This window comes from Lepus europaeus, chromosome 6, assembly GCF_033115175.1.
Source record: "Lepus europaeus isolate LE1 chromosome 6, mLepTim1.pri, whole genome shotgun sequence".
Lineage (NCBI taxonomy): Eukaryota > Metazoa > Chordata > Mammalia > Lagomorpha > Leporidae > Lepus > Lepus europaeus.
The window spans coordinates 79740937-79754075 of NC_084832.1; the positions used below are offsets into that span (position 1 = coordinate 79740937).

Below are 13139 nucleotides of genomic sequence, written 5' to 3' on the forward strand. Positions count from 1 at the left end.
AGGAAGACCTTTCTCTCTGTCTCTCTCTCTCACTGTCCACTCTGCCTGTCAAAAAACAAAAAACAAAAACAAACAAACAAACAAAAAAAATGGCTCAATTAATTGGGAGGCCCAGACTGAGACCTAGCCTTCTGACTTTGGCCTGGTCCAACCTCAGCTGATATGGGCATTTGGGTAGTAAATCAGTGAATGTCTCTCTGAATCTAATTGGTACAAATGAAATCAGTAAGAAGAACAGCTAGTGTCTTCATTCAAAGGCCCATGTGGGAGACCTGGATGAAATGCCTGCCTCCTAGCTGAGGCTCCTAGCCTGGCTCAGCCCTGGATGGTGTGGCCATCTAGAGAGTGAACCAGGGCATGGAAGATCTCTGTCTTTCCCTCTAACTTTGACTTTCAAATAAATAATAAACAAACAAACCTTTTTTAAAAAATACAAGAACAACAAATTTGGGGGGATAAAATATTACATGGGTTTGGTTAAGGTAACCTTAAAACAGGCAAGAATGTGGATGAGAATTCTAAACCCATCTTTAATATTTCATTCCTTAAACCTACTTCTTAGAAAACAGGGACCAACAATCAGTAATGCCAAGCTCTTTAAAAAAAAAAAAAAAAAAAATTTTTTTTTTTTTTTGAAAGAATTAGAGGGGGAGAGAAAGAGAGAGAGATGGGTCTTTCATCTGCTGGTTCACTCTCCAAATGGCCACAATGGCCGGAACTGGCCAATCCAAAGCCAGGAGCCTGGAACTTCTTCCAGGTCTTCCACGTGGGTGCAGGGGCCCAAACACTTGGGCCATCCTCCCTCTGCTTACCCAGCCCATTAGCAGAGAGCTGGATCAGAAGTGAAGCAGATGAGATTTGAACAGGTGTCCATATGGGATGCCAGCACTGATGATAGCAGCTTTACCCACTATGCCACTGTGCCAGTCCAAATGCCAAGCTCTTAATACTAGCTATTACACTATGTAAATGCAATGACCTGAGTAGAGTATAAAGAAGCTAGCCAACTAGTTGGCTGAGACTAGTTCCAAGGTCCAACTGGTGCATGCACTATGGTCTTACTAAACTATCATTATTAGTAACAAGAACTCAAAATCCCCTAAAGGATAAAATTAGATGCCTATAGCCAAAAGTATAACATATTATAAAGAAAAGCTTTGTAAATTTCAGTCCACATGTAAATATAATGAACACCATACCACCACATACACTGGGGAAATAAAAAAGCCTTCTAAAACAAAATTTTTCATGAGCTCTTAATACAACAGAAATCCTAATTCAGAAAAATCTCTCGATTCAACAAAAACAAGGGGTCACTACACACAAAATACCAATTAAATTATATAGAGTACACAGTTGAATCACTCATGTGTTACAACAGAATTTGATCTGTTCTTTCCAAAGCATATTGTTATCTTAACACAATCCTGGAAAGTCAACCTGCAGTACTCTTAGCAGAAAAAGAAAACTAACCCTTTCAAAACTGAGTCCTTTATCAGCATTTTGTTTTTAAATCAATTTCAATCTAATGTTATTTTTGTATTTTAAGGAAAGAACAGACTAGAAATAAATAGAAAAGACATTTAAGTCTTCTGGTTAAAAAGCAGAGAAGAGAAAGAATATAAGCCATTTACTAAGGGAAGCTGATTTCTACAGACCATTAGCAATAAAAATAATGCATTCAAATAATTTTACTCAAAATTACCAACTCATCAGACTAGAGCCTATTCATGTTATTTTGGCAAAGATGAGTTTAATATTGTATTCTTTTTAATGTATTTAATGCAAGAATATCTGTGTAAGCATGATATTTTAAAACTTTGAAAACTGAAATTCAAGACCAAAATCAAAATGGGGAGAGAGACTTCAACATCTGATGGAAAAGGTTTGACTTTCAAATATACAAAGAGCTCTTGAAATGAATTTAAAAAGAACAGTCCAAAAGAAAAATGAACAAAGGAAGGGCCAGCGCCGTGGCTCAACAGCCTAATCCTCCGCCTTGCGGTGCCAGCACACTGGGTTCTAGTCCCAGTCGGGGCGCTGGATTCTGTCCCGGTTGCCCCTCTTCCAGGCCAGCTCTCTGCTATGGCCCGGGAGTGCAGTGGAGGATGGCCCAAGTGCTTGGGCCCTGCATCCCATGGGAGACCAGGAGAAGCACCTGGCTCCTGCCTCGGAACAGTGCGGTGCGCTGGCTGCAGCACGCCAGCCGTGGCGGCCATTGGAGGGTGAACCAACGGCAAAGGAAGACCTTTCTCTCTGTCTTTCTCTCTCACTGTCCACTCTGTCAAAAATAAAAAAATAAAAAATAAAAAATGAGGAAAAATGAACAAAGGAAATGAAACATACACCAAGGTCCAATAAACATAAAAATGAAATTCAATAGAATCAAATTTAAATGAAAATTTTTGGCCTATAAAAATCACAGAAGAAAAATTTTATATTCCAGTGTTTAAGAAAACCAGTATCTATGAGAAGGAATATAAATTTGTATAGCTTTTGTGAAAGATTGTCTGACAACCATCAAAATCTGTATTCTTGTTCAAAAAAAAACTGTGGTCATGGAAATTTACAATGAGATAATCACAGAAATGAGGGGAGGTAAAAGGTTAATTGACGTTTTATTTCCTACTCTCAGTAAATCCACTATCTCTTGGTTTTTCACCTTACAGAAGCTCAAGTCATCTTACCCCCTTCTCATATTATCCTTATAGAGAGAGATTCTTGCTTTCCTCTTAAAGATGAATAAATATTATCTATGTTATTCTAGGTAAGTCATGTGGTCTCTCAAAATTTTAACTTCCAAAAATAGGGCAAGATAGTACCTTTCTAAGAATTGGAGGGGAGGGACGATTAAAAGACATAAAACATTTAAGTTATGAAAGGAATATGTAAGTTTACTATATTATGTGAAACACAGAAAATCATCAATATAAATAAAATAAAATGAAGTTTCTATATTTCTTGAACTACATTGCAAGAGGACCCCAACTGGGGTCCAAAGTGAAGACATGTTTGAGAAGCTAACAGGAGGTTTCAGTGGGGACAAAGGCAAAAAATTAATATTAGAAGAGGAGGCAGCCTAAACACCTCCAAGAAAAGGAGGACATATTCAGAGCAGCTATTCATTAGGCAATTTTAATACAGCCTGACCTAAAGTAAGCAGCAAGAGATATGTATCTAATAATAGTTAGCAGCTTCCAAGCAAGGCTTGGAATAACAATGCATTACCTACCTGCCAGTAACAGCTACCATTTACCAAGTACTTGTGTGCCAGGCAAGGTACTTCATTTAGTATGCCAAACAACTCTGCATAGTAAGTACTATATATTAGTATTCTCAATTTGCAAATAAATAGAAGGTTTACTAAGTGAAGAAACAGGTTTTCAATTGTAACTTCCTGGCATCCAATTACAAATCCTAAAGCCTTAAGTATTATCCAATACCACCAGGCTACTACTACTCTTACTGTTTGCTCTTTGAGAGACAAAGTTCACTAAGAGGCTCTAAGCAAACTATATACAGGAGCCATGCAGGAGTGCTCCCCTGCGTAGGAACTTGGACTCCAGTAACTACTAGATATCAAAAGGGAAGCCACACATTAACTGCAGGTCTAACACCACACCTACACGATGGCAGAGTACACACCGGCACAGCATGGCAAGTGGAGGTAAAAAGTTTAGTGACTCCAGGAGAGGAAAAATAGCTCTGAATATGTTTAGTTGGGAATTCTAAACATATTTTCCACAGAAACATTACTGTATAATACTCATGGGTTAAAGAATCTGATACAGCTTACTGGAAATCCAATTACTAAATAAAGTATTATTACTTTGAAAACATATATAAAGAACTTAAAAACAAAACAATTGTTTATGACATTCAGGACTGCAATTCTGATATGCATAAAGGGCCTAACCTTCAAGCAGTAGTAAGAAGGAATCTGTATTCCAAACTGTACATACAATAATTCTACTGATTTCATCAAATGTACCTTTCTCCACGAAAGAACTCTACAAATACTCTAGTTTGCTAGTCCACATTCTTTGCTAGAGTAAAAACATAAGTGATCTTTCAAAGACTTTCAAACAAAAATGCTACAAGAATTTTAAATGTCATTTAATCAGAAAATATAAAATATAAAATATCTATCATAAGTTTTCTAATAGAAGTGGTAGAGAAGAACGTATGCTCTTACGCTGGACAAGAGTACAAATGGGAACCAAAACTACACTCAACAATGAAGAAAGTACTATTACTGAAATTCTCTCATGCAGAATAATCCAGAACTGGACCTGCACCACCCATTTTCTCCTCATAAGCCATCGGCAGATGAGCCCACTTCCCTCATCCTAACAAAGAACTTTAAAATACAAAATAGAAGAAATAAATGTGAGATTTAAATCTGTGTCTCCCAACTCCAAAGAATTTAACTTGCTATTAAAGCCTAAAGAAAGTACAAGTATGTTAAATTATTATCCCACAATTTAAAATATAAAGCAAAAGCCCATAAAGCTGCATACTGACTAAAATAAATCAAAGAAACATAAATGATGGGTACCAGATCCTTTTTATTTCTTTATTTTTGCTTTATTAGGGTGAAGAAGCTGAATAGGAACGTCCTATAAAAATAAAATGGAAAAGTGAAGGGCAACAGCTCAGAAACATGAAAAGTGGGAAGCTAAGAATGCAAGACACAAATTCTAAAAACTCGTTTGGTCTAGGATTTGCCTTAATCATGGACAGCCTTGCGTAAAACAGCTTAGCAAAAATCATTAACAAGACATTGTGGCACTAAACACTTCACTTATGATTATCTATATTTCAACATCTAACTTTGTTAAAAAGACACTCTGTTCCCAAAAGAAGTATTAACTGAAATGTTTACTGCTTGCCTGGATCAATTTGTAATTCATGAAGTCTCTCAATCTTTTTCTTCCTCTACCAATATTTCCATACCAGTGTTCAACTTTATCTACTGCTGTGGGGGATGGGGGCTTAACTCTCCTACAGAACGTAAAGCTGTGATTCAACTTCTTAACCCACCACCGTTGGCCAAGAATTATACGAATTTTGAAATAATCTAATGTAAAATCTAATAATCTAATGTAAAACATCAACATAAACAACCACTTTTAAAGGTTTTTCCTATACATTATGGTCCGATAATTATGTAAAATAAATATGAATTACAAAAGAATGATCACATATTTGGATGTCACATTATTATCAAACTGTTAGAGAAATGTCTAAATGTTTGCTTTCAATTGTTTGTGTCCTCAAAGACAGTAAGGAACAATGCATGGACTAGCAATGGTCACTCGACACACTATAAGTAGCAGCGCCCTAGGACATATGTTCATAGTACAGAGCTCTTCAGAAAGTTCCTCACGTGTCTTACAAAAGTAATACAGTCCAGATGTAATACAGCCCTTGACATCCCACATTTTACTTAAGTAAAACTACTAAAGCTGTCACCCATATCTTCTTAGTTTATCTATCTCAGAAAGTAGACAAAGAATGTATAGACGCTTCTACCTATACTACATATAATCAAGCATACATTCTCCCCAGGTGTTACTCACCCTCAAAACACACCATTGAAAACAACTTCTCTCTATAAATTTTTTAGGATCTAGAGAATTCTCTACCACCTAGCAATTACCAGATGGTAAGTTGGCACTAATTAGTATGTTGCTATGCAAATGTATCTAGCAAGTTCACATATGGTCTCAAATTGAAGGAAATCAGTCCTTTCTTTTCAATTTTCCATACAGGACAAAGTAAAGATACCTGAATGCTCTGAACTCAAAAAAATGTCACATAACTTCATAGGCAAAAAGCAGCACATATGGCCAGGGACTGACTCAACGGGATTTTTATTAAATGATTTACCTCAATGGTTATGAAAGAATGGTAAGTTACAGCCTAACTCACTATTCTCCAACATCATTATGAAGTAAAATGCCACTAATTAATCATTCTAGCCTATTTGATAAACCTGGAATTATAATTATATATTTACATAATCTTTAGTTAATTCCACTTTACGTCATTAAACAGACATTATGAATTACTACAAGAAAAATAGGCAGTCCCATATGCCTTCAATTTATAACGTATAACATGAAATACTCTTATGCCAAGAGTGTTTCAAACCTCCTCAAATCAACCATTAACAATTTTAAAAATATATGAAACCTGTACCCACATACATTCCTAAATAGACAGCCCACAACTGGGAAAACTTCCCATGTTCCTAAACTACAAATTATTTCAAATGTAAATGACAAGAAAATGCGGTTCTTTAAAGTTGTATGAATACAAGAACCATGACTTTCTAGGTAGAAACCAACATGTGAATGCTTTTACTTTATACAATCATTGAGCTTTAGAGATAAAAGATACACAGCAACTACTAGAGCCATTTAAACACAGAAGATTATAGTCTAGAAAGATGGCATAAGGTCACAAAGTTAGAGATGCAAGTACTCAAAAAATCACATCATAGGGGTGGGCATTGTCACACAGCAAGTCAAGTCACCACTTGGGACAGCTGCATCCCATACTGGAGTCCCTGATTTGAGTACCAGCTACTCTGTGCTACCAAGCTTCCTGTTAGTGTACCTGAGAGATCATAACATATTGGGTTACTGTGGGAGACACAGGATGGAGTACCTAGCTTCTAACTTCAGTCTGCCCTTAGCCCCAGCTGTTGTGAGCTTTTGGTGAATGAACCAGCAGACATCACTCACTTGTTAAAATAAATTGTTTTAAAAATCACAGAAGAGTGCTCATTTCACTGTTAGTCTGCTTCCATTAAGATATATTCTAGTATCTCTCCAAATGTTAAGTTCACATTTATAGTAATATTTCCTTTCATTATTTTCCTTTAAGATACACCCACACACACAGAGCTTCTCTTTTTGAGTATCCAATGATTTTTAATATTTTTTCAAAAATAACTCGTAATGGCTCTAAATCATGCCTTTCAACTTTAAGATATATTACATCAACCCCACATATTACAAATACTTTAAGTATTCATTTACTTTCTGTGCATACATGAGAAATGCCAAGTGTTACTACTTTAAAATGAGGAAAAGCCATTAGGAGGACCCCAAAAAACTTAAAGGACTTTGTATTTCCCCTAAATAGCTCCAGATATTTGATTTCCAAGTTTTCACCTGCTTTTCAGCATTTTATTGTTTACTTTCATATTAACAGGCTTTCTCAATTGTCATTGAGTCTGCTTATATCCAATTCTGGTGCACCTCTGGCATACAGACTTACAAGTTAAATATAACAAAAAAGGTATTTAAAGTAAGAGTAAATTTATTCTTGGTGAGTGCCTTTAAGATAATCTATAAAATCAAATCTATATGTTCTAATCTATCAAATCTAATTACTTACAAACGTTTTATAATTCTTTCTTGTTCACATCCATGTCTTAAAATGGAGATAAAAGTACATGAAATGTTAATGTAATTTATACTGTCCATGTAATTTCTTCTTGAGAACATCTAGTCTTGCTGATTTTTTTTTAATTCACTGTAGTGAGGTAAGCCTGGTATGTAAAAGCTGTATATTTAATGCATACAACTCAATGAGTTTGGGGTTACACATATACCATGAAACCATCACCACCATGGTCTTCCTAAATTTCATTTTATAATACCACCCTCTGATCAGATCCTTTGTGAAAGCATCCGATCATTTTCCTAAAATGAATATTCTTTTATTTCTGGCCTTTCTTTATAACAGAAGAAAGTGGAATAATTTTTCTAACTTTAAACTCCACGAAGATTTACAACCCCCAGAATATCTTCAGGTGCTTCTGATCCTAACCACCTTCTTTAGATTATTATGTATTACAAGATTTTCACAAAAACTCAAGAAGCATCAAGCTATTTACCAAAACTTGTCAGAAATCAGTCTTTATAACATACTACCAGAGTCTATATATGGTCTATTAAACTCAATTCCAAATAAAATTCAATTAAATGTCTAATATGAAGACATTTTAAACAGTTGGGCCAATTATAAAAATTGAAACCTTTAAGTTTGCCTTGTAATGAGGAATTTAAATAATCTTTGAAATTTAGGCAAAGCAATCAGAAAATAAACTTAAAACATTATTTATATACCTATAATGGCTCACACTGTTGACAACTACAACATTAAATTAGATCTTATCTTAAATATAGAGCCCATTAAGAAAGAAAATTAACAAAAGCAGTAGGATTATCCCTTCACATAAAACCTATTACATGCACAGAGTTCAAATGTTAATTCCATACAAAAAAGATAGAAAGGGGATAAACAAAAAGGCAAAAAAAAAAAAAACCCAAAACATTGTTTTCTCCATACACTTATGAAATTGATGCTACATAGGTAATAATCCTAATATCACCTCTAAATTCCCAGTACTTTCACTCAAATTTCAATGTCACCCACCTTTCTTCTCTGAGAGATGTTGAGGGCACCAAAGTCATTAAACAAGGATGAAGCAGGTGAAGTTAGAGGATCTGGAAGGTAAGTTACATAAGTTTCCAAACAGATAACTTAGGCAACCCATAAATCTAATAAATGTTTAACTTGATATTAGCTAGAATAGTAACAAAAATTATTTGCCACAATTTCAGTGCCTTAATCAGTGGCTATTCAAATTACTTGTAATTTCTAAGTAAATGAAACATAAATTGCTGAATACTTAATTCAGCCAGTACTCAATATACACTTACTCAGAAGCTACCTGAATTAGCATGCATCCATTTGATCAGAACCAAAAGAAAAATCTAATAGAGAAAAAAGTATCTCAACCATGTTATTTGGAGTAGGTTTACATAGAAGTAAGTCTACCTATAATAAGCAAATGTATTCTTATAGCCCAATCTTAAGAATTAAAAAAAAAAAGGAGGCAGTAGTCAACCATACTCAGAGATTTAGACTTGGATTTAAACATATTGGCAAGGTTTTAAAATCATGTACTCTACTTTATAATTTTTTCTCAAGAAATCTTGATATTCTTACTAAAATGACAAGGTAAATTACTAAGTTTTTAAAGATGGAAATATTAAATGTTTTATAACACAAATATGAAATTCAAACATTTTAGAGATTCATAGTTTCAATACTCTGCAGGCAGAAGTTAAAAACACAATTATATCTCACTTTACAAATCTGAAAGGGTACGCATAAGATCCATGGAAATATTTTTCATCTTGAAACTTTATTATCTATAAAGTCTTTACAAATATATTAAATGCCCTCATTTAAAGAAATCTTAGGTGTCTGTGTAGCAGGTAAAGCCTCTGCCTGCAATGCTGGCATCCCATTATGGGCACCAGCTTGTGTCCAATGTTCCACTTCCCATCCAGTTCTCTGCTAATAGTCTGGGAGAAGCAGTGGAAGATGGCCCAAGTGTTTGTGCCCCTGCACCCACATGGGAGACCAGGAGGAAGCTCTTGGCTTAGGCCAGGCCCAGCTCTGGCCACTGTGGCCATCTGGGGAATGAACCAGCAGATGGAACATCTATCTCTCTCCCTCTCTCTTTGTAACTCTTTCAAAAAAATAAATAAATCTTAAAAAAAAAAAAAAAAGAGGAATCCTGATCTTCTCACTATGCAGTAGAAACCGTTGCTAAATTTTTCTACCTTCTCCCTAGTCCTAGACTGTCATAATCTAGCCCGTCATTAGAATTAACAATGAATTTAAAATTAAATCAGAAGAAGAAACTAAAAAAGTAGGAAACAAAATATTTTTATATAATTTATACATTGAAGGCACCTGTAAATAGGACATTATTAATCCTTTATGCTACATCTGATAGCATTAGAAATTGGCATTTGAACTCTAAGGAAATACTAAAAATATATAATGCTACAACTTATTTTCTAACAATTTTACTTAATATTAAAATGTTCAAATTTCCTAATGATGGAAATTTGATATACTACCACAAAACAGCTATAACAGGAAGCAGTAAACACACGGGCTCTTATTCTTTTTTTTTTTTTTGACAGAGAGAGTGGATAGTGAGAGAGAGAGAGACAGAGAGAAAGGTCTTCCTTTTTGCCGTTGGTTTCACTCTCCAATGGCCGCTGCGGCTGGCACATCGTGCTGATCCGAAGCCAGGAGCCAGGTGCTTCTCCTGGTCTCCCATGGGGTGCAGGGCCCAAGCACTTGGGCCATCCTCCACTGCCTTCCCGAGCCATAGCAGAGAGCTGGCCTGGAAGAGGGGCAACCGGGATAGAATCCGGCGCGCCGACTGGGACTAGAACCTGGTGTGCCGGCGCCGCAAGGCGGAGGATTAGCCTGTTAAGCCACAGCGCCGGCCACGGGCTCTTATTCTAACATATCACTGTACTGACACTCAACTGTTACAAGTATTTTAAAAATTATCCCTTAATATTATTTTTTAAATAAAATGTAGCAAAATACCTCAAAATTCTGAATCAAGTCTTAAAAATATTCATAATCTGAAGTAATAATTCCATTTCTTGAGATGCAACTCAATAGGTTACTAACTCAATAGGTTCACATAGTAGTTAAGATGTAACTCAGTAGTTACATAGTTAAACATAGTTAACATGTAACTCAATAGGTTAACAACTCAAAAGTTTCACATAGTACACTGGAATATAACAGTTTAAATAAAGTAGCTAAATGAACTATGGAAATAACAATGGAATTGAGTTTATAGTGATGAAGAAAACATTTAAAGATATATTTATATGATTCTAATTATTAAGTATATATTATATATACAAAAAAGTAAGGTATCTAAGTTTTAATAGTTATCTCTGAGCAGGGAGATAATAGATTATATACTCTTTTTTAAGCCTATTTACAATTTTTCAAAATTTCTACAATGAGCATATTGATTGCAGAATAAGTGTACACACACACGCACACACACACATGCAAAAGGAACCAGGGTCTTACCATGGCCTGTATATGGCTTGGCACTGTCATTTAGAAGGCTTGGGGAGCTGCTACTATTAGTCATTCTCTGAAAAACAAAACATGTATACACATTATCACTGAGAAATACAGAATTAAAAGTATTCAACAAATTAAAACTGACCACCTATGTTTCTTACCCTCCACCCACCCATTACTGACAAAAACTTATCTTCTGATGATAAATACTGCTGCTTGTATTACAACTATCTGCAGCAACTTCCAAAGACTCCTACAATGCATGGAATGAAAATTTTACTCACTAGCTAGGTATCTAAAGCCAAAGTTTTCGATCTAACTGGAACTGTTCTTCCATAACTTATTAGCTTGGGTAAAACATATAACCATTAAGTTTGCTTATTCAAAGAATATAAATTCCAATATCCATGCAAGAGGGTATAAAGTGATTATGTATAGTCAATAAACTCTCTAATATCTTCATTCAATTTGTATTATCCCACAAACACCTTATGGAGCTTATAAAATTAGGCTATTTTCTTTTCTCTAAATAAGTTCCATGCTTTCTTGACTCACTCCATAGTCTCTAACGGTCTCTCCATCCTGGAAGGTCCCTCATCCAATGCCCACAAATCTTTGTCATATATAACATCTAACTCAACGCCTTTGGAAGTATAAATTAAGAAATCCCAACTACAGGTTGAATTCTACAATCCTGAACTTGCATTTCCTTTTTATTTTTAAAATTTATTTGGAAGAGGAGTCACAGTGGGACACGGACACACACACACACACACACACTTCCATCCACTGGTTCACTCCCTAAATGGCTGCAAAGGCCGGAGCTGTGTCAGGCTGAAGCCAGAAGCCAAGAGCTTCTTCTAGGTTCTCACACAGGTGCAAGGGCCCAGGCACTCTGGCCATTCTGCTGCTGCTTTCCCAAACACATTAGCAGGGTGCTGGCACATATATAGGATGACAGTGATGCAGGCAGCTGTTTTACCCAATATGCCACAATGTCAGCCCACACATTCAATTTATTTATCAATTTATGAATAATTAAACAGAAGAAAGGAAGAAGAGTTAAGTTCTTGAGGTGATTTGAGTGTGAGTGTGAGTGTGAGTGTGTGTGTGTGTGTGTGTACATAAGAAACTACCTGAAATTACAATTCACGGACAGTTCAAATAAAGGTATAAACTGTTCATTTAAAAATCAACCATTTCTGTATATGGATGTGCATATTTACTTATTTGCTTACAATACAAATTACTCTTAGGATTCTATCTACATGAAAATGTAGCTTTCACAAAAATAAAAGTTAAGTAGGGGCGGCAGTGTGGAGTAATGAGTAAAGCCGCCGCCTGCAGTGCCAGCATCCCATATGGGTGCCGGTTCAAGTCCTGGCTACTCCACTTCCAATCCAGCTCTCTGCTATGGCCTGGGAAAGCAGTGGAAGATGGCCCAAGTACTTGGGCCCCTGCACCTGTGTGGAAGACCGGAAGAAGCTCCAAGGTCCTGGCTTCAGATTGGCCCAGTTCCAGCCATTGAGGCCTTTTGGTTAGTGAACCGGTAGATCTCTCTGCCTCTCCTCTCTCTCTGTAACTCTGAATTTCAAATAAATAAATCTTTAAAAACAAATAAATAAATAAAAGCATAAAAGTTAAAATCAGAGGCAGAGCTTGTGCTACAGTGAGCTAAGGCACCACTTGGAACACCCATATCGCAGTGGAGTGCCTGGGATCAATTTCCACTTGCCTCTGCTTCCAAACCAAACTCTTTGCTAACATACCATGATAGCCCAAAACACTGTGTTCCTGCCACCCATATGAGAGACCCAGATGGAGTTCATGGCTCCCGGCTTCAGCCTTGCCAAACCCTTACTGCTGCAGGCATTTGGGGAGTAACTAGTGAATGTAAGATATCTCTGCCTGTCTCTCTCTCCCTGTCTCTATCCGCGTCACTCTGTTTTAGAGAAAGAGGAACAGAATGGGACGGCATGGGAGGGAAGGAGGGAAGAAGGAAGGAAGACTGATTATGAAAGGTTAAAATCATTCAAAAAAAAGCAATGGCTGGGGCTGGCACTGTGGTGCAGCAGGTTAACATCCTGGCCTGAAACGCCGGCATCCTACATGGGCACCAGTTCTAGTCCCGGTTGCTCTCCTTCCGATCCAGCTCTCTGCTATGGCCTGGGAAAGCAGCAGAAGATGGCCCAAGTCCT

At 36.3% G+C, this 13139-nt stretch overlaps 1 protein-coding gene across 7 annotated transcripts in view; it reads right to left on the reverse strand.

Moving 5' to 3' along the window:
* Positions 1 to 13139, reverse strand: part of PAN3 (poly(A) specific ribonuclease subunit PAN3) — a 149584-nt gene that overhangs the window by 105899 nt on the left and 30546 nt on the right. For all 7 annotated transcript variants that reach the window (XM_062194432.1, XM_062194428.1, XM_062194427.1 and 4 more), the window contains exons 3-4: positions 10945 to 11011; positions 8455 to 8525 (exon numbers count right to left, since the gene is read on the reverse strand). In XM_062194432.1, coding sequence (XP_062050416.1) covers positions 8455 to 8525; positions 10945 to 11011 — 138 coding nt within the window. The remainder of the gene's footprint in view (positions 1 to 8454; positions 8526 to 10944; positions 11012 to 13139) is intronic.